At 40.4% G+C, this 21,856-nt stretch overlaps 2 protein-coding genes and 1 long non-coding RNA gene across 4 annotated transcripts in view; 1 reads left to right on the top strand and 2 right to left on the bottom strand.

Moving 5' to 3' along the window:
• The window catches only part of LOC310860499 (ictacalcin-like), a gene marked incomplete at its 5' end in the record, with an annotated part of 3,089 nt that extends 1,059 nt beyond the window's left edge, over positions 1-2,030 (bottom strand). Inside the window, 2 exons of one of the 2 annotated variants that reach the window (XM_083767449.1) lie at positions 24-169; positions 1,891-2,030. In XM_083767449.1, the coding sequence (XP_083623575.1) occupies positions 24-169; positions 1,891-1,975 (231 nt within the window). Of the gene's footprint in view, positions 1-23; positions 173-1,890 lie in introns of both variants that reach the window. The other variant, XM_083767448.1, reaches the window with a different exon arrangement.
• Positions 2,031-8,378: 6,348 nt separating this feature from the next.
• s100a10a (S100 calcium binding protein A10a) lies at positions 8,379-11,023 on the bottom strand. Its single transcript, XM_083766522.1, has 3 exons — positions 10,926-11,023; positions 9,189-9,348; positions 8,379-8,676 (listed from the first exon to the last, which is right to left on the bottom strand). The coding sequence occupies exons 2-3, from the start codon at positions 9,327-9,329 to the stop codon at positions 8,518-8,520; spliced, it is 300 nt and encodes a 99-aa protein (XP_083622648.1). The 5' UTR covers positions 9,330-9,348; positions 10,926-11,023; the 3' UTR covers positions 8,379-8,517.
• A 3,491-nt stretch (positions 11,024-14,514) lies between these two features.
• Positions 14,515-16,093, top strand: LOC310861900. The gene is made up of 3 exons (XR_014569531.1): positions 14,515-14,643; positions 15,045-15,240; positions 15,890-16,093. It is a non-coding gene; the product is annotated as an uncharacterized lncRNA (long non-coding RNA).
• The last annotated feature ends 5,763 nt before the right edge of the window (positions 16,094-21,856 follow it).

Raw genomic sequence — 21,856 nt, 5'->3', positions numbered from 1 at the left:
AATGGACCAGAGAGGTCACTTACCCCGAGCAAGTCCCCAAGTTCGTTCTGCAGCAGTTCCTTTAACTCCATCTTACTCAGGGTGTATTTGTCTCCTTCCTTCCCAGAGTACTTGTGGAAGGAAGAGATGAGGAGGGACATGGCATTCTGAACCCCAGACATGATGGTGGCTGCTGCAAGGGAGTCCAGAGAACAAAACAGGGGAAAACAGGTTAAGAAAAATGTTATAGTGATGCCCACACTATCTTACTGTGATGCATGCATTCAGTACGGTACTCAGTCCATGCACTGTGACTGAGCTGCACTTACAGTATACCGTATTTGTCACCTATGTTGTACTATACAGAATATATTATTAATCATATTTTCTTTCTTATTCCTGTCAGTCTCCAGGGAATTATCAGGTAAAATAGCTAAAACGCTGAAGGGCGGTGCACTCATTTTGTGTTGTTGTAACTTTAAATCCCATGAGAAACGAAAGTGAGAAGTGAAATTGAGCCACATGGCAGAGTTTATGGTTGCAAGCTCTATGGTGAAAGGGAAGCTCGGTAACTCATAATTAAATAAGGAAAAAATAAACATTAAGGATATTGACTACAACAGATAAGACCACATCAATGTGGGCCTTCATTTTGGTACAGTTAGTTGCGTGCCATGCTCAAGGGCCTATAAAAAGTATCTGTTCTGAGCATGAAAAGAGGTTTCCAGAGGATGGAGAACACTCCTTTCACAAACTCTTCGCTGCTATCACCAGTGCATGGTGCTATTTTGTCCCCATGTGCAAAATTGCTTTTAACGTTTAATTCACAATATGTGGCGAATACAACTAAAGGGAGAAACTTAGAAATGCTCAATGCACTTTCTTTTTCATCTGGTTGCTGTGCTGAGGCAGTAATCAGGTGTCAACGTCACTTCTGTTTTCTGTTTGTGATCTCTGGAGTTTCCACTGAGCTGGATAAAAATAAACCCTGGGTCTCCATCGGGGCCTGGCTGGTCTCAGCCTCTTTTACAGTCCTGTTACGCATCTCAGGTTCTCTGGTTCAGCAGAGAGACTGCCATTGTCATGGCAACCACTCCCATGTATCACGGTTGTTCAGCCAAAGCCAGGTAAGGAAACAAGTGAACAGAGCTCACCAACCCCCCCCCCCCCCCCCCCCCCCCCCCGCCCACACCCACGTCCTTCCCCCTAACAACACACAAAGTAAAATCCTCAGTGTTCATTTATCCATTAGTATAAGTGTGTAAATGTTTTACACATGATTACATTTTACACATGATTTTACAGTGCACTTTGGAACAGTGTATTTTGAATGCCCGATTCCACTCACAGCCTCTTCTCAACTAATGACACTCATCCGCTACAGGGCACGGTACAGAGAGGAACCTTGTGGTGCCAAGGGGCTTTCTAAACTCCTCCTCACATAGAAGAGGACAGCGTAGCAAGATTGGAATCACGATTGCTGTCCTCTTTCAATGTGAAAAGTAACGTTGCTACTTGTTGCACTCTAAGCTACTGTTCTCACATTCTTTTGAGTTTAACCATGTAATTTTGTGATTAAACATGAAATCATTTGAGACAACCGAGTGGCATGCTCTCCTCTGAAAGAAGTGAAAACCGCTGGGTGATGTATTCAGGATTTTAAATTCATGAAGTATTCAATGTAACAGATTACATTAACTACGGGCACAAATAACACTCAAGTCTCATAAGTGACTTTTGAGTGACAAATGAGATTTTTCTTTGTTCTAATAGTTTATAAGCAAAAAGCTTAAAAAAAACACAAGCACACACATTATTACCTTCTATACAAACGTTCCGAATTGCAGAAATGTAAGTCGCTAGTGTTGAAAATCTGTAATTCAAATCACATTCAGTAAATTCTTTACTCACCAAGGCTGGTTTGTTGGGAATGATGAAGGATGGAAGGATAAATCAGAGAGTGTGGAGAAAAGGACGTCATGGATATTTTATACATCACCACCACACCCTTTATCCCTCCCTCTGAGAGGGTCCTCTCATCTCGAAGGGATCCTCCCTCTTGCCATCCCTCTTTCCTGTACCCTTGTTCTTGCCTGCCTTAACCTTTTACAAACAATTAACCCATTGTTATGTTATTTCATGATCAATATACAATACGTTAATAAATGTAGCTCATTCAAACGTTCATAGTTTCTCTTTTTGTTTGTTGAATGTAATTGAAACATCTGTGATGGGAGGTGCCCACTTTCAATCCTCCTCCTCCTCCGACAGACACACACACACACACACACACACACACACACACACACACACACACACACACACACACACACACACACACACACGCACACACACATGCGCACAGTGCACACACAGAAGTTGAACCACCATACAGCCCCCACAGGCACACAATACTGTACTCATATTTTCCTTTAAATTCCAGGCCAAGTTTCAATATTGGACAATAACTTTCCTACCAGAGGACACTCAGGACAGGGAACTGATCTGGTTCCAATGTACAAAAGCCACATTCCTTTAGGATTATTGTGTTTTACACTGTGGTGTTTTATCAAAAACTATCTTGATTCAGACAGTGGATGCTTTAGTCTGGGTTACTGTAATGTAAACTACCACCAGGGTAATTGCATTATGCAATGACTACAAAAATAATACAAATTTGGTGTTTGGTATTTCTCCCACCTCATCTGTGTCATGCAGTATCACTTAAATGTCCTGTGAAACGTCAACAGTCACTGGTTCCTTTGCGCAAAATTAGATTCGGTCACAAGTTATTCTCATAAGAGGGGGGGAGAGGGGGCATAAGAAAATATCACACATCCCATTCTCACGCAAACACTCACTCTTTATTATTATTGTTCAGTTTAGCTGATGCTAGTGGTGATAATATAATGAATGGATGACTGTTTCAGAGTGGTATGATACTATGATACAACTAAGACAGACCTGAACAAATTACAACTTGTTCAAAACTCAAGCAGCCAGATTGGCACTTCACTGTTCCACACACACTAATATTGCGCACACGCTTACAATTTACAATTTTTACAATTTAGGCATTTAGCAGACGCTCTTAATCCAAAGCGATTTACATTAAGCAAGAACAAAAATCACACCTATGTGAAGTGAGAGGTGCAACTGTACCGTGTGGGGGTCCCCGGGTGGTCCCCGCATCATCCAGATCCCCAGGAACACCCCCTTGGGGGCAGCATCTGAAACGGTCGAGAAATGACACACACCGACACACACCGAGCGCGAATTCGGATTTTTAAGTAGCGTTTCTCTTAAATACAAACAACAGACTTAATTATCAGTCGAATGTCACCTTGGGTCATTTAACAGTTCCTTTTCCAAGAAGTAATCAACTCAAACGCACAGTTCAATATTATTTTGTAACTCTTTACCATCTCACATTACTCTTACACAAAATATAATTATTCAGTGTAACTAACTAACTGACCAATAAGCTTGTGTTGACATATATTGTTCTCAGTCTCTTTTGACCGTGTTCAGTAGCTGTGTCGTGGTTTTAAGCAGGACTCAAGCACCGGAAAGAGTAGGCAGGAATTGGGGTATAAAACAAGTTACATTTCACGCAAGCTCAGAGGAACAGGTAGGTACAGCAGCATGTTATGGTTGCCAGAAATTACCACACTACTACACCAGTGAGCACTACTAGACTGGCTGAGCTTTTTCCCAGTTTTTCTAAATTTATCAGATAGGATAACAGAAATCTGATTCAGATTACAAAACTGGACACTGGACTTGATTCTTGTGTGTGGCATTTCTGCCTTTACTGATATAGTATAGTGAAGATGGACAGGAAAGAGGGAGAGAGACATGCAGCATCATGAACGGGACTCAAACACGCGACACACTGTCAGGCCAAAGCCTGACATGTGCCTGGACCACTTGGCCAACTGGACTGGATATTCTATAATATTTATCAATTGGGTGATTTTGTGATCCTATCCTGTCAGAAAAATGGGTTAAATATGAAACAAAATCTTATATTTTATACTCACTGTTTAGTTGGTTATGAAGGTTAATGACAAAAGCCTTTAACCTATGGTTAAAACTAGCCTATGTGAGATTAAAAGTATTTTTTTCTTTTTTCTTGCTATTCAATGAGATGTTAACTTCTGCCTTTAAAGTCACTTGCATTGTATCATTTGTGCAGATAGAGATAGAGACAGAAAGTAAGATACAATTAGTTAATTCTTATTAGCCAAATATTTTGCAACTGCATTTCTCCAACAGGTGGCAAGATATAGCTCTCTGCGTGGAATCTATCTTGCAGTTGTTGTCATAGCAGGATTATCCATATTTAACAGCATGAGTCAGTTCACCATGGGCAGCAAAAACAGGAATGTAGAAAATCTGTATCATTCTGTGTCATGAGTGTCAATAATGACTTCAGCCCTTGAATGCATGAACATGCATGAACCAGACAAGAGGCCTGTGGAAGAGCCTGTGTTGCACAAAACATTGTTGCATTTAATAAACGCTGGGAGCTATTTGGTGTGCATATATTTTTGCCCTATCGCGTTGTAGGTTGTAACACGTTGTGAGCTTGTAGATCAGATATTTGTTGTAGGGAACAAATAGCAGCGCCTGTAGTCCCTTAATGGACAAAGTATATTCTGTAGGGTTTCGCTGGTTTAAGATGCAATCTCCGCACTGACAGGATGTCACCAAACGGTTTGGGAATAGTGATGTGTGGAACAAACAACAGGGGACATTAGGTTGCTTTCAGCAGCTGCTGTAACATGACCCAGAGTCAGATCATTGGTACATGAATGACTGCACCTGTTCACCTATACAGCATATTTACAAAATGATCCATCATCCATCAAAGAGGATTAGATATACTTCAGTCCTACACTACACAGTAAAATCCAGAAAGTTAATTTGAGAGTGTAAAAAAACACAGCTTTCACTGTAGCTGTACCTCCAAAAAAACACCTGTAACTGGGTTTACCTCCTATTAGGCTATAGACAAGGCAGATGGCCACCCACCCCTAGAGCCTGGTTCTGCTAAAAGATTTTTCTTTTTTTCATCAAAGGGGAGTTTTTCCTATAGCTATACTGTCAACAAAGTGCTGAGGGGGAAAACATTGCATCTCTGATGTTGTGTGTGAAGTGACTATAGGCAACTTATGATTTGGTACTATATTAAAATAGAATTGAATCAAATAAACTCGCTGTTTACCCGTCCAACTTAAGTCCAACTTGGTACAATGCAATTGCCTATATACACTATATAACCCACTATCCTGGATAAGGATCTTTATGAGGGCAAAGGGTTAGACTGAAGACATATTATGCAACTAAAATAGTAAACTGGATCCATATATGCATCCAGTTCATAAACACACACACACACACACACACACACACACACACACACACACACACACACACACACACACACACACACACACACACACACACACACACACACACACACACACACACAATATAAGCCCCCTACTTCTGTGTTAACAGCCACACCATATAAGCAATTATTTGGTAAATGTCATTGGAGACCTGATGACACTTGTTGCTATGGATACCATAACCAGCACTACTCCATATCACAAACAAATTTGTCACAGCAGCCTGCATGGATTGATTACTTCCTCCTATGAGACAAGGAAGCGCTTGGAATGGAAATGTGTGCTATTCAGAGTAATTTCAAATTAGGGCTGGCTGGGCAATATGTTGATGATATTATCAGGATCTGAGCCTATAATGTTGTATATAATAATATTGTGATATGGCATAAGTCATCTTTTCAAAAATAGCAGATCTACAAGCTCACAACGAGAGATTGTCTATTTGGCTATTTTCAAAATCAAGTTGATTATCGTTACAACTATGCGATATTATTCTCACAATGACTTCCAATACTTTGCAACACGAGCACATGAATCAAACCAACGATGAGGATAAGTTAGCCGTTGTTTATTCGTGTTTTCAGGGTTGTCAGATGGTGCGTGCATCCCCTCCAGCTCTACTCTTCTGGTGGTTCAATGTGTGACTCAGAATCATGGTGAGTCACACGGCTGACATGCCTTAAAAGAGCTGATATACCAGCAAAAACATCTCCACCATGGCAACCAGAAGAGTATGCGTGCGAGCACGTTTATTTTGACTGAATACAGACACAGTTTTGTTCACTTATTTAAAGAATGGAAGCTATCCAAATTGTAACATGTTTCTGCTTGTTGGAATTTTTGGATGTTCCGCACTTCAGCTATTCACATACTTGGTTTAACGTCTTAATCTAGTAATTGGAAAGCTGGCGTCAGCAGAGACTATCCTCTCTGACAATACATAACCATTGCTTCTCAATTTGGTCCTTTCAAATCTGTCGTCTATCTTCTGTTTTTCCTCCGTCCACTTTCAGCAACAGAGTAATAGGGATAACATATCTATATAGGTGCCTATGCTGTTTTTGGTTTTGTTTTAATTATAATCAATAATTTGATTACATTGTTGAACATTGTTGAACAATTGCAGGCCCAGTGCCTGCAGGGTTGAATAATTGTCTTGTTAATAATTAGGATTATTACAATATTAATATAGCAATGCTTTCATTCTGTTCCTCAATCCTGTGACAGTATTGTTAACATATTGCTCCATTCTTATGTAATCCTGACATCTAGTGTTCAGAGAGAAGAAGGTCCAGAACTGGACCCAATATATAATATGTATTATAAAGAGTGACCGTATATTCTTTCAGTCAGTCATATTTTGAACGCATGATTGATCAATAAATATTCCACAGCATGCGCTTGCTTCTTGCATAAAGTAATTCATATTTAATACTTGAAGATGAAGAGTAATGTTTAAGATTTGATTTTCTTCTTTAATTGAACGTCACTGAACGGTATTTGCTTTTGGATATATTCTCATGTTCATGTTTGCAAATGCAGATTATTATGTTGTATGCTCAAATCAGTTTGTTCCTGTAACTTTTTCCAAACTAGAACATAATGCGGAACAACATATGACTAACATGTGAATTCTCAAATGAAAAGTAATTTTCCCCTTTAAGACACAAAAAAGAGGAACTCCCCATTCTCAACCACTCCTATGTGTCACAAGGGTGTGTCGTGGCCCTTGTGTAAATCTGGTATTAAATGGAAACTTTCCTTCTATCCACACACCCACGCAACTGTATCCTAGCAACCACCATGTTTGCCTTTAACCAGTAACATTGGTTGACCACATAGTTAGGCCCTTCCCAAGTATGAAGGGAGGGAGATATACTATACAGTAAAACAGACAGAGAAAGGGAGACAGAAAATAGAGAAAGACAGAAGGTCGGTCAGACAGACAGACAGACAGACAGACAGACAGACAGACAGACAGACAGACAGACAGACAGACAGACAGACAGACAGACAGACAGACAGACAGACAGACAGACAGACAGACAGACAGACAGACAGACAGACAGACAGACAGACAGAGAGGGAGAGAGAGAGAGAGAGAGAGAGAGAGAGAGAGAGAGAGAGAGAGAGATCCAAACATCTTCCACCAAACCATGAAGCACAATGAAAGGGGCCTTGTGTAAATATAACAATCTGCAAATCACTCATCAGCTATGTCCTGTGACTCAGACTCTCCGCAGTTATTCAAAAGACTGTGCTGAATACTGTTGAGTACAGTGGAATTAGTCCATAGATTGGTCTAAAAGTAAAACAGCAAACAGAAACAAGGCATATCTTATTATTTTGAATTACATACATATTTTGAACATGCCTTTATTGGTGTGCTAGCAGCCAGGCTCACACAGGTGGAGACTGGAGACCAGTATACTAGAGTTGTTAATGTAAGGTGTGGTCATTCAATGAACATGTGAGGATTCCTGAGCATGGTGATAAGCTGATTTTTATCAGTCTGGCAGAGAGAGGCTCCTCTGCCCTCTTAAATCTCAGCATGGAATACAGGTGGATAGTGCCAACAGAGCTTTATAATAATAATTATTATTATTATTATTATTATTATTATTACCCTTATTATTGTACTGTACCCATTCTAACACAGTAACACTCAGTGGATTATTTAACCAAAACACAATGTTCTGCATATAGTATACTTACTGTATACTGTACGATACAGCATAAGCATAACCTACTATTATAGCATAGGCTACACTGTCTCTTTCACCACACTGTCTCTCTCACCACACTGTCTCTTTCACCACACTGTCTCTCTCACCGCACAGCACAACATCAATGATTCAAGCCGATATAGAAACCAAGAGGTGGATAAAACAACAAATGTATGCTACACTTTTCACACAAACAGACAAAGACACACCTGTACGCACCCATCCATGCAACAATCACAAGAAAACTTTCACAATGTTGGGAATTCATTCAGCATTGTTTAATGGGAATTTGTGCAATCTTTACAAGGTAGAAAAGTTCTTCTAAAATAAAGTAAAGGTTTTTTTTCCTAATAAAGTTGAAATGTTTCCTCATCTCCTCTTCCTCCCCTCATCGTTTACTTCACCCCCTTCTTCATGTGCATCTGATAACACTGCTCACAGGCAATCGAAAGTCCAACAACCAGGGAGACAAATTCCTCAAAGTCTACCAGGCCATCTCTATTGGCATCCAGATTCTTCATGATCTTGTCAACGGCAGAGGGATCCTTCTGAGACTGGGCACAGAGGGGACACAGGGGAATGTTAAACTTGGCCCACTTGTCACTACTGTAAATAACAGATTTTTATATTAACACTACTTTCATTCAGGCATTTAGCAGACGCCCTTATTGAGAATGACCAATTGCAACAGTACAATGAGCAGTGAGGCAATATGGAGGAAACCAGCTTCATAAAGAATGAGAGTTGGACAAGATTTCACAACTTGCAAAAAAACATTTTGAAAAATAGAATCATGTGGATCTTGGTATCCACATGGGAATGGTGTGGTTCCAATGTGGATTTTGGACTTAACATGGCCAGCCTGTGATGTCAGTCATCTACACAGTATGACTCTAATATTTCAGAGCATTATACAATGCAATTTAAACTAATATGTGATCAAAGACATCTACAGTAGAAGCAGAGCTAGACGCTAAGAATAGTTCACACCCCACAAAAAGAATGTCTTCACATATTAAAGTGTAAGAAAGCATCAGCATGGTGGGGTGGGGTGGTCTCTCCTTACCTTGAGGAATCCAGAGAGCTCGTTCTCCATCAGCTCTCGGAGCTCCCGGGAGGTAAGCGTGCCAGGCTTGCCGTCCTTAGAGGCATATCGGTGAAACACCTTGATCATGGACTCCATGGCGGTCTCCAGTTCTGAAGGCATGGTGCGGACTGTGGTTGCACTAGAGAGGGACACAGAAGGAAGTTGAAAATGTAGATATTTCTATTAGGCTACTTTTGTTCCAGCTCACCCTCCAAACATCCCAGAATAAAGAATTGTGGAGGATGCTGAGAATGTCCCTGTCGTGTCCCTCCAAGAGTAAATAGTTACCCCCGGGCCCTAACTATGATTAACATTGTCAATAGTACATTATATCCTCCTATAGGGATTGGAGTGGGAGCCTATACAAATCCAACACCCTGGGAGGATTCATATGATTGCTAGCGGTCATAACTCGTTTCAGGGGTTCTTGGGTCAAATATAGATATTTTAAAAGTGGAGATTGGAACGAGAATTTGTGTCATTACATTGTTGTGCATGTAGGCTACAGCTGGAATTAATAACTGGGAAAGCTGTGTCCAATTCTGGTTAGAATTGGATTTAAAGGAGCTGTGCTATAGCCGCTCACTTCACATGAGTGTGATTGTTTTAAGAGCAGAGTTTTGTAAATGGTACAACATATACATATACCAATACACACAGCTACATAAGCCACATAATATAGGCCTACAGACAATCAGTAGGCTACATAGTTTTACATGGACAAGAACAGCAGTAGCTAAGGAGAAAAATATAGGGTGTCATCATTGGTATCAGGGGATGGAAAATGTGGTAGAATCATTCTACCAAATGTTCTCTTCAGTCCGTCAAGTTCATTACTCATTCTGCTAGAATGAGTATTAGTTGAACCAGGAGGGAAGAGAGCGCAAATACTAATCAACAACAATCCACCTAATCCATTTAATGTGCCTGTGCCTGTAGTGTGTAGGCAACTCAGCTCCCATTCATTGAAATACACCAGCCACACCCTGTACCTACCTACACTACAGTAACCTGGCTGGACTTCACTCTATTAATGATACATGATCTCAGAATAAATGACCTAGACAGGAATAAGATTAGGACGCTGAAATAAACTTGTAGCCTGCACTGCCCAGCATTCTTGAACTATATTTTCTACTTTCCAGAAGTGTTCATTTATTAAAGTAAGACGTCCGGAGACTCCGGACCAAAGTATTATGTGAATGATTGATTGATTGATTGATTGATATTATTATATTATTAGTAGTATTTATTAGGTTTGCAGAATTACAGTAGCCTACATACATTTCAAGCACAACTCCAAAAACTGTGAGTGGTGGACGACACCATAAAGCTCCACCGTTTTCAATTCATCAGTATTGATTTATTAGCCTTATTTTGTCCTACCTAGATCATTCGTACCCCCCACCCCCCGCCCAAGAAAACATTTCGTTTTTCTTTGCATGTTCCGCACAAAAAAAAGAAGTAGCCTAGGCTAATATTAAGTAATTGAAGTGCGCTGCCAGTCTGACAGTCAGACTGCAGGCAGCGCACTTCAATTACTTAATACAAAGAATGGCAGAGGATATAGCCTACACTTTGTTGAAAGGGCTAGAGATTAAGGCCTAGCCTATATTTATTTTGCCGCTAAACTATCCTATTTATCTACATTTTTACGTGGGGCAAAGTCAGACTCAGACCAGTTAGACAGTACAGACCAGTTATGATCAATCTTACCGTGCGAAGTTTGGAAGTTGACTTCTGACTGGAGGAGACGTTGAAATGCAGAAGTTGGGAAATACAGCCGCCGTCGGTATTTTATAGTTAGGCGCCGCCCTGGACAACGTAGGCTACTGTAACAACGGTTTGTAGATTATTCTGTAGCGCAAAGAGTAAAGACTGCAGAGTCAGACACATGTAGGCCTATTCCCATTAATCGATCCGCCAATATCGATCACGATCACGAGATAATTGATCAGTTTGAATAAAGCTGATTCCATTTCAACTACGTATAAGTGTCTGTCAATATAACGTAGCATCTTCTATTTTACAGATGATTAAATTAAATGTCATAATTAAATATAGGCTAAACCTATAAACAACCTAAAGTTTAGGTTGTTTATAGGTTTAGCCTATTATTTGGTGTGGTTTAGGTCCTAAACCACAGTGATTTAACCTCTGCCATGCACAGACATCACACATGCCTCCAAAAGGTAACAGGTCATCTCGCCCCTTTGCCAACTCGCCCGCGAAAAGTGGATATCTCGCCCCACAGCGTGGATATCTCTACAAAACGTGTGAGTGCGCTGCGTGTGTGTGTGTGTGTGTGTGTGTGTGTGTGTGTGTGTGTGTGTGTGTGTGTGTGTGTGTGTGTGTGTTATATAGGCCCTATATCATATAGCCTATAGCTCTAGCATATATGAATCTAGTAGCCTACTCCCTACTGTAAACTTATATAGATAAAGATTATTAGGCCTATAATGGACTATAGACATAAAATGCAAATAGTGCACTTTCATGTTCCTATGATTGTGTGTGCGTGTGTGTGTGTGTGTGTGTGTGTGTGTGTGTGTGTGTGTGTGTGTGTGTGTGTGTGTGTCTTATTTATCGACTTAATTGTCTGTATTGACCTGAGCAAAATGATTTCCCCCTGTGGGGTATAGAGTGGACATCTATACACCTTGACGTTTTCAACCCAAAACATAATCATCTCTTCAGGGCAGCCTACAGATCATTCCATCTGTCCTATCGAGTCCTATCGAGTCTCTTGTCAGTTGTCACTCTCTGGAGACTCTGGGGTATTGCTTATTTGTACGGTCTGTTTGCGTGGTGCCATCTTGCGAGTGCTGCAACTGAGGTTGCTAACCCCTGTTGCCCTGCCAGACTTTCCTGGAGGTCAGCTGTCTTTCCAGCGTCACCGACCTTCCTCGGTTGCCATCCAGACTTTCCTGGAGGTCACTGGTTGCCCAGGGAGTTCAGTTTGTAAATACATCAAAGATGCGAATATAATCCATTTCTAATGGATGCCTTGGCCTGGAAGAGAGGTCATCAGGTGGTCTCCAAATAATTCATTCCTAAGACATTTTGGGGACTAGTTTCATTATATTCATTTGAAAGTTCTTGCAGAAAACGTGTATTTAGTCAAATATCTCCACTTTTCCACGTATGCATACTAAAAGCCATTTAAGCTATAACTGGGTTAAGTTTGAACTTAGTGTGAGGTGGTGTAACCCCCTACAGGACACCCTTGAACAAACACAGCAATGATACTATATCAGGATAGTCTCCTGAAGCGCAACATTTTCAAATGCTTCTATATAGCATTCAGAGATTGTGGAATAGGCCTAGTTGCCTACTATCAGACAACCTAGTCGCCAGGCTGAAACGTTTCGATATAACGTTTCCATCAGAATATACATGCAGTGTACAACTTAAAATATAAACTGCCATACAAGTATTAAAATCTGTAAGCATTTATTGCACTGGCAACCTGTGCACGTGAGGCCGTGAGGGTGTGAATGTGTGACATTGCAAGAACCTTTGTTTGTACCCACGCACCCACGACAAATATGTTGGGATGGATGGACTTCTGACTGGAGGAGACGTTGAAATGCAGAAGTTGGGAAATACAGCCGCCGTCGGTATTTTATAGTTAGGCGCCGCCCTGGACAACGTAGGCTACTGTAGCAACGGTTTGTAGATTATTCTGTAGCGCAAAGAGTAAAGACTGCAGAGTCAGACACATGTAGGCCTATTCCCATTAATCGATCCGCCAATATCGATCACGATCACGACATAATTGATCAGTTTGAATAAAGCTGATTCCATTTCAACTACGTATACGTGTCTGTCAATATAACGTAGCATCTTCTATTTTACAGATGATTAAATTAAATGTCATAATTAAATATAGGCTAAACCTATAAACAACCTAAAGTTTAGGTTGTTTATAGGTTTAACCTATTATTTGGTGTGGTTTAGGTCCTAAACCACAGTGATTTAACCTCTGCCATGCACAGACATCACACATGCCTCCAAAATGTAACAGGTCATCTCGCCCCTTTGCCAACTCGCCCCGCGAAAAGTGAAGACGGCTCGCCACGGATGGATAGCTCGCCCCCAAAGCGTGGATATCTCGCCCCACAGCGTGGATATCTCTACAAAACGCGCGAGTGCGCTGCGTGTGTGTGTGTGTGTTATATAGGCCCTATATCATATAGCCTATAGCTCTAGCATATATGAATCTAGTAGCCTACTCCCTACTGTAAACTTATATAGATAAAGATTATTAGGCCTATAATGGACTATAGACATAGAATGCAAACATTGCACTTCCATGTTCCTATGATTGTGTGTGCGTGTGCGTGTGTGTGTGTGTGTGTGTCTTATTTATTGACTTAATTGTCTGTATTACACCTTGACGTTTTCAACCCAAAACATAATCATCTCTTCAGGGCAGCCTACAGATCATTCCATCTGTCCTATCGAGTCCTATCGAGTCTCTTGTCAGTTGTCACTCTCTGGAGACTCTGGGGTATTGCTTATTTGTACGGTCTGTTTGCGTGGTGCCATCTTGCGAGTGCTGCAACTGAGGTTGCTAACCCCTGTTGCCCTGTCAGACTTTCCTGGAGGTCAGCTGTCTTTCCAGCGTCACCGACCTTCCTCGGTTGCCATCCAGACTTTCCTGGAGGTCACTGGTTGCCCAGGGAGTTCAGTTTGTAAATACATCAAAGATGCGAATATAATCCATTTCTAATGGATGCCTTGGCCTGGAAGAGAGGTCATCAGGTGGTCTCCAAATAATTCATTCCTAAGACTTGGAGTCATTTTGGGGACTAGTTTCATTATATTCATTTGAAAGTTCTTGCAGAAAACGTGTATTTAGTCAAATATCTCCACTTTTCCACGTATGCATACTAAAAGCCATTTAAGCTATAACTGGGTTAAGTTTGAACTTAGTGTGAGGTGGTGTAACCCCCTACAGGACACCCTTGAACAAACACAGCAATGATACTATATCAGGATAGTCTCCTGAAGCGCAACATTTTCAAATGCTTCTATATAGCATTCAGAGATTGTGGAATAGGCCTAGTTGCCTACTATCAGACAACCCAGTCGCCAGGCTGAAACGTTTCGATATAACGTTTCCATCAGAATATACATGCAGTGTACAACTTAAAATATAAACTGCCATACAAGTATTCAAATCTGTAAGCATTTATTGCACTGGCAACCTGTGCACGTGAGGCCGTGAGGGTGTGACTGTGTGACATTGCAAGAACCTTTGTTTGCACCCACGCACCCACGACAAATATGTTGGGATGGATTTGATGCGGGAAGATTTGAGGTGTTGTCAACGGAGAGTAGTGGGAGGGTGTCTTTGCTGGGTACTCAGCTATTTAATGCCGTCCACATTCTCTCCTCTTCACTAGCTGGATTCACCTTCATCTCACAGGTAGGAAAGCAAATTGGGAGTATGTATGAATATTAATGAAGGCATTTGTATTTCTTATTACATTATGCAATTTATCAGTTTTTGGTTGAAAACAATGATGATCAGTATTTAAAAATCATGTTTTTCCTCATCTCTATTATTAATTATTAATAATACAGAGCCTATACTTAGTTTCATGCCATACTGTAGTTCTGTAATAGTTTTTTTTCTTCTTCCAGAAGGTAGGCCTATACTGTGCATACATCTGGCCTTGTCTTTGAGAGATGTTTTTTGGCAGTGCAGCATAGTTTTGCAGTATTAGAATAGTAGCACTACGTAAGCCTATAGGTACTGAAAGTGCAAATTTTTATGTATTTATTTTTCTTCTTTATTTTTATTTTTTATTTTAATGTTGTGTTTAGCTCAACATCACCCACCTGGTCCTTTCTGTAAAGAAACATGGAAGAGCAGAAACTGAAAGCCATACCTCCTCTGGAAATGGGGCTGATGACCCTGGCTGGAGTGTTCCATAAGTATGCAGATGGTACTGGCAAAGACGCAACCTTGAAGAAGGAAGCATTTAAAAAACTTGTGACAGAACAGCTGCCACATGTTGCTGTAAGTCACATATTACATTTCTTTGCAAAGTTTTATACACTGTGTAGTAGGGTTTGCATCCGTCAGGCATTTGATTGCCGTCATTGGTGCAGGGACATCAACAACATAGCATTACAGTAAATAAGGACAAGAGGTTCTTACAATAGTTTGGGAAAAAGTACTGTACTGTATGTGTAGCTTAAAGATGGAGTGCCATGATTATTTTACACCCCCCACCACCAGTTAATTAAGTATGCCTGGTTTGCCTGGTGGGTGGTGATGGGCGGTGATCCACCTGAACTTAAGCCACACCCACAGCTGTAGTTGTATGATAAAGGTGGGAGGGGTTAGTGGAGTTGCTGATAGTGTGATGTCACTATATTACTGTTTTTTTCATTGGCACGTTTGACTGTCAAGGGTTCAGCCTCCAGGAAGAAACCCTAAATACAAAGGGAATACATCATTGCACATAAAACGGACTCCAGGGTATCTAATGACACATGAAAAACTGTAAAAATATACAGTATATATAATAATTGTGGCACTCCATCTTTAAAATGTAAAGTTTTGGACAATACAGCATACTATTCTCATAATGAATAACCAATAACAGACTTTATAATGGAGAATGCAATTTTATTTATTTATTTTTAATTCCCCATTCATGCAGGGGCCTGGTGCCTGTGAGGCGTTTTCCAAACTGGATATGGATGGCAGTGGGTCTGTGGACTTCTTGGAGTACTGCGCTATGATCTGCGGTTTGGCTTTGGGGCTGAATGAGTGTATGGGTGATGCTGACCAATGAGTCCATTATTGTACGTAACGTGTACGTAACGACACTGGTAATAATACAAATAAAATAAATCAATTATAATTGTGTTGTTTCTATCTCTTTTCTGGTTGTCACAGCTTATAGGCAGGGACAGGGACATTTTCTATATGGCAGTGTGTATAATATATAGCCTACACGACTTTTCTTACGTAGTAATACACATTGTAACTTCTTCAACATTTTCTTGTTACATCCATTACATCCCATTTGACTGTATATGTATGTATATGTATATGTGTAAGAGTGGGTCCTTCCTTATAGCCGTACTGTACATTCTCAAGTGCAACTATTTAAACTGCTTCTTAAACATTAGTTTTCTAATTTATAGAATTTATTTGATTTCTCTTTTATTTCTTCCTGAATTACTGAAAACATTACATTACATTACATTTTGGGAATGTTTTTGGAAAATGTATAATAATTAAAACCCTCAAAAACGTGTCCACTACCCACATGGGTCTCCACCATCCCCACCAAGTGTTTGGGAACCAGTGCACCCTCTGGCTGCCACTGAGAACAACTACAGGTAGATGGAGGGACCAGGCCCTGCTATAAAATAAATGAAAAATGTCAAATTTGGAAGTATGCGATCAATTAATTTGCCCATCAATAAGGATTCACTAGCTAACACAAAGTTTGAGGGGTTAAAATAACTAGTAGTTACTTACTAAAAGGTCAGTAATGACTTTACATATATAAACTTAGTCATGAGTTTACTATTATGAGATCTTGTGTGCATTTGTGCAAGTGGACATTTTGGCCCTATGGTGGTGCTAGACTATACTCTAGACTATAGACTCTAGAGAAATCGGGATTCATTCTCTGGGGAGCATGAATGCATTGAGCAAGCTTCATGGCAGTCTAAACTGTATGTTTTCAAATATCCTTTGTGTAAACTGGAAATGTTAACCTAATGGTGACACTGGAGGAAAAGTCATGAAAGGTCATGGCTGTAAAATCTGTAATGTGCAATTTGTGCATCCTCCAGGGAGCTTTAAGGTGTACATTAAATCTTATGGCAATCCAGTCTTTTCGCTAGTCTTCTAGATATTTGCTTGTGATGGAAGGACCACCAACTGACAGGAGTAGGAGAAGAGGAACACAATGAAGGAGAAGAGAAGACAGTGAAGAAAATAAAGAGGAGAAAATGAAAAAGGCTGTTGGATAAGAGCATAATTAAAACTTAGGGAAAAGAAAAGTACCAACATTCTATAATTCACCATAATCTATGCAATAGATATATCCAATTTTGAGCTATCATGCTTTCTCATCATATTTGGGAGGGGGGTGGGCCTTATTATAATGACTCAAAGATGTGGGGGGGGGGGGAGTAGCTGGGATGAGGGTCCCCATCACACCAAGGTATCACACCAATTTGGAGATTGTGGAATAGTATAGTGAGAATATGATTCCCTAATAATTTATAACCTAACCCACGTTTGGCTGTAATCCAAGCAATGTATAGAACAGAGTTTGTCTATATACTGCATCTCGCCACAAAAGTAGACCAATATCACTGTGCACTGCTTGGCCTGTACACAATCACACAGAGATGAACAGTGATGATTATTCTGAACAAAGGTATTTGTTTTATTGCTCATTAACATTTGACTTTAGAGGAGCTTTTTCAGCATCACCATGCAGTGTGCAGACTATTGTTCTTTTTTATATTTCTACCTGTTGCACGTGGGCCACGGATGTGCATGCACTCACTACCTTCTTCATACTGAACATTTTCCCTAGCTGCTGTAGCGTACGTGTGTGTGTGTGTGTGTGTGTGTGTGTGTGTGTGTGTGTGTGTGTGTGAATGCGTGAGAGAGAGAGAGAGAGAGAGAGAGAGAGAGAGAGAGAGAGAGAGAGAGAGAGAGAGAGAGAGAGAGAGAGAGAGAGAGAGAGAGAGAGAGAGAGAGAGAGAGAGAGAGAGAGAGAGAGAGAGAGAGAGAGAGAGAATTGCCTATAGGGGCTGGTGTGGTGGTTAGAGCATGTGCCTTTCATGCGGATGTTTGTGGGTTCAAACCCTGCCTGGGGTCGACGTCAGCAAGGGCATGCGGCTGCAACCATAGATATATATATCTATGGCTACAACGGCTGTTTTCCTAACGCCAAATCAAATGTGTTCAGATCTGTGCCAAGTCTCCTGAGGAAGTGTCTGAATTGCCTGCGCTGCTAACGTGCCTATTGGACAAGGATGGGTTGGGGAGGGACTTAGTGAAGGGCTAATTGTGATTGGCTGGAATGAGATGATGTATGATGATGTATGATGAGAAGAGCGCCCCTCACTTCACACAGGTGTGATTTTTTTATCCTAGTGCAAAACTATGGCCACGTAACACACTCAACACACTTTTGGCACAAGGACAGATTGTGTGATTTTCCTTCTAGACTACTTCACCTCATCCACACAGATGTTAGTGACTACTAATTTTTGTCCTTTCCAGATCAGTCAGGAATTAACAGGAGGGGAGCGCAGGATAACCGGACTAGGGAGATAGATGGACCATTGGAAGAACAAATATAGCTCTTTGCATGAAGAGTACACAAAGTTACATATATGTAAACCAGACCTATTTGATATCATTATTATCAGGGATGTAGTGGTTATCTTTACTGGTTCACCATTATGTTACAGGACCATAATGTACCTACAAGAGTAATAAAGCCATGGTTATTGGCCAACCTGTCCACTTTGTGGTGAGTGGTGACAGCTCTATGCCTCTTTTGGCAACACGGAAATAGCAATCTTTTATTATCATACAGATTTACTTCATGGTCAAACCCATTTTGAGGAGTATAAAACAACCTGTTTCTGAAAGAAACCACATGCCTGATTATTATTCTAACTTCTATATGTGTTAGAATTTGTGAACAGTGCTTTGGAAATCCATCACTAAAACTCCTGTTTCATGTTAAGACGAGTCATGTCTCAGTGGATGGCAGAAGTTTGGATGCCTGGAGTTGTGCACAAATGCAGCAAAGAGAGGAGAATGGGTTGATTTGTCAGGTGAATCACAAGACAACTGGATCTGTGAGAAGTGATATGTTCTTCTTAACTTCATTGATGCAGCTTAGGGTTCTGCTTTGTGAAGTTATAAAGTAAAGGAAAAGGTCATTCGACTAAAGCACGCATTAGCACAAGATGTCGCCCCCCGGCTGGTTGGGCTACGTAATAGATCCCACAGACAGACATGATATAACATTTTATAGTCAACGGTTTTCACTTTAGATTTTCACTTGTACAAAGAATGGAACTTTACCACAGGTTTTTAAAGCTGCTTATAGTAGCCAGAAATGAATAGCCGTGTTGCAGCAATTGACAAATGCTTTTGCTTTCAGCAAAAGGTAGCTGTTGTAATGAAGACAATATTTAGATCACATTTGTGTTTGTGTGAAAATAACAGCTGTTTATATTTCATTGATATCTCTGGGTGCTCACTTACTACATTTTACAAACAGATTCCAGCTTTGTACACTAACTGCTTAAATTTGCTAACATTTTAATGAACATTTTGAAAATGTTTAACCAGCAATGTAAATACACAGCTTCTCATTCATATATAGTATATTTACACCTTAACCATTGACCTTTTCCACTCAAAGGATTATTTCATCGGGGCAGCATACTGATTAGGCAGTCTGCTCTTGATTCTAACCTTGACCTTGATTGTGACATTGACCTTTCCAGTCATGTATTGCAGTAAGCAGGGCAACAACAATAATTGATGTAACCTAAAAAAAATCATATTTTTTAATGTATAAACATAGATGAAGAAGTAATAAGCCCTTAGCCCTTAGTCATAAACTGCAATAATAGTATGATAATTTATTGCAGGGACAACCTGAATGCATGTCATGTTGAGAAATATGTTTGGGGGGTGATGGTGTAACTTATTGTGCAGGTTGAAAAAAAGAAAAAATCTATCCAAACCCGAAACAACGTGTTGTTTGTTGTAAGCTACATTTCCAACGCCATTTCACCCAGGATGCATGGTTAAGTATGACACTGGATCTAATCAATGGAAGGGCAACTATAATTAATAATCAAATAATTTGTCCTAATCATGATAGCCGAGATATGTGCTGTTCAATGTTACCTGAGTGTAGGCTACATCTGGAATCTGCTGGGTCTTAAGTCACACAGCCACACAGGCCTATAGAAAGCAAAGTGATACCTGAACTCCTGAAGATATACAGTATGTATTTTAACCTCAAAAGGTCAATCTAGCTCCATTTGCATGGCACGACAGTCATGCCCTACTTGTACTCCTCTTAAATTATAAACCAAATGTCTGGGTAGGGTCTGCCTGTAAATTGTAATGCTGTAACATAGGCTACACACTACAGAGCACTACAGGGCTCTTAATTAAACAACCCACTATTGCCACCTTGTGTCGAAAATAAAACATAGCACCGTACCTTGGAGAAAATCCTCTCGCATGCAAAGACATGATGCAAGAAAAACAATTCCAATGAATTTGGTGCCGGACCATCAAACAAAACTGAATAAATTAAGCTTGAAAAATAATAAATAGGTAGGCCTACCTAAAAATCGAGGGCAAATATGAATTATAAACTAATTGTAGGCCTATCTGTACAATTTCATAATAGCCTAATTTTTTTTTTTAAATCATATCATTAAAAGTTATCCTGCATGGCCTTTGGGGTTCAAATTATCGTGGAGTTAACTGGGCCTGGGGGAGTTAGACATAGCCTATAGCCTATAGCCTTCTTATAAAATAACAACCCGTCAGATACGGGGACCAGTTTCCATCACATATCTTCAGCAAGGGATCACACTGGTAATAAGTTCATGGCTGCATCGTGAGCGAGTGTTCCCACACTTCCCAATGTCATTTACCCAGTTCATAATCGTAAAACTCTACTGACATGGTTTGGCGGTGCAGTTCGGCGAGGAAAGGGTGGGGGGCGGATGTCTGTGGCGAAGAGAAGCAGCAGCAGCGTCTGTCAGCAGCACGGTGTAGAAATGCTCTCCAGTTCATGATGTCAGTTTTGAACGTTCATTCGCTCTAGCTTAATTTTGTAGCCTATGTCATATAAAAGACATAGCGGCGCGTGATGGGTTAGGCAATATTATTTTCTTTGCGTATAGGTTACTGCGTTAATATCTGTTACATATCCATTACGCAAACATATACCACAGATAGCCTATTGTGTTTGGGTCTGCAGCATTTTAAATTTCATAAAACACATATTCGTACAAATGCAATGGCATACAGTAGTCCTATTAATTATAGAGCGGGTTTTTTAGCCTAGGCGTAGGCTACTATATGAAGATGGAGACAACAGGAGATTCAATCAATTTTTAAAATGGCAGAGTCGGATTTGAAAACGGCTACAACAGCGATGGATGCTTTGGCTCGTATCAGTGTGAGTAGAAATTACTGTTTATCTTATCAATGAAAGCATTGTTAAATTATGGCATTGTTGCCGTTCGTTTTGTTTGCCTATTTTTCGAGTAGGCCTAGTTCAGAGGAAAGAACGAATTGTATCTACGGTGGCATGCCATGCTCCAGTCCAGTCTCCACCTGTCGGAACCTTGACTGATTCGCCTATTTCACCATTTTCTGGGCCTAAACCACGGCCCATAATGAAAGTAGGCTATACACATTCCCAGAGATTGTGCCTAATCCCTAATTCAGTTTACTTTGTATAGCAACAGCTTCGTTACATGTAGGTAGGCTACTTACACTTCAATCCACATTATCCATTTAAAATGTGTAGCCTACCACACCAGAATAGTGTATTTTTAAGAACTCTGGCCTATAGCCTATTGAGGCATAATGTTTA

Source organism: Protomyctophum parallelum (assembly GCF_964188405.1).
Source record: "Protomyctophum parallelum genome assembly, chromosome: 1".
Lineage (NCBI taxonomy): Eukaryota > Metazoa > Chordata > Actinopteri > Myctophiformes > Myctophidae > Protomyctophum > Protomyctophum parallelum.
This window is presented reverse-complemented; position numbering and strand designations above follow the sequence as displayed.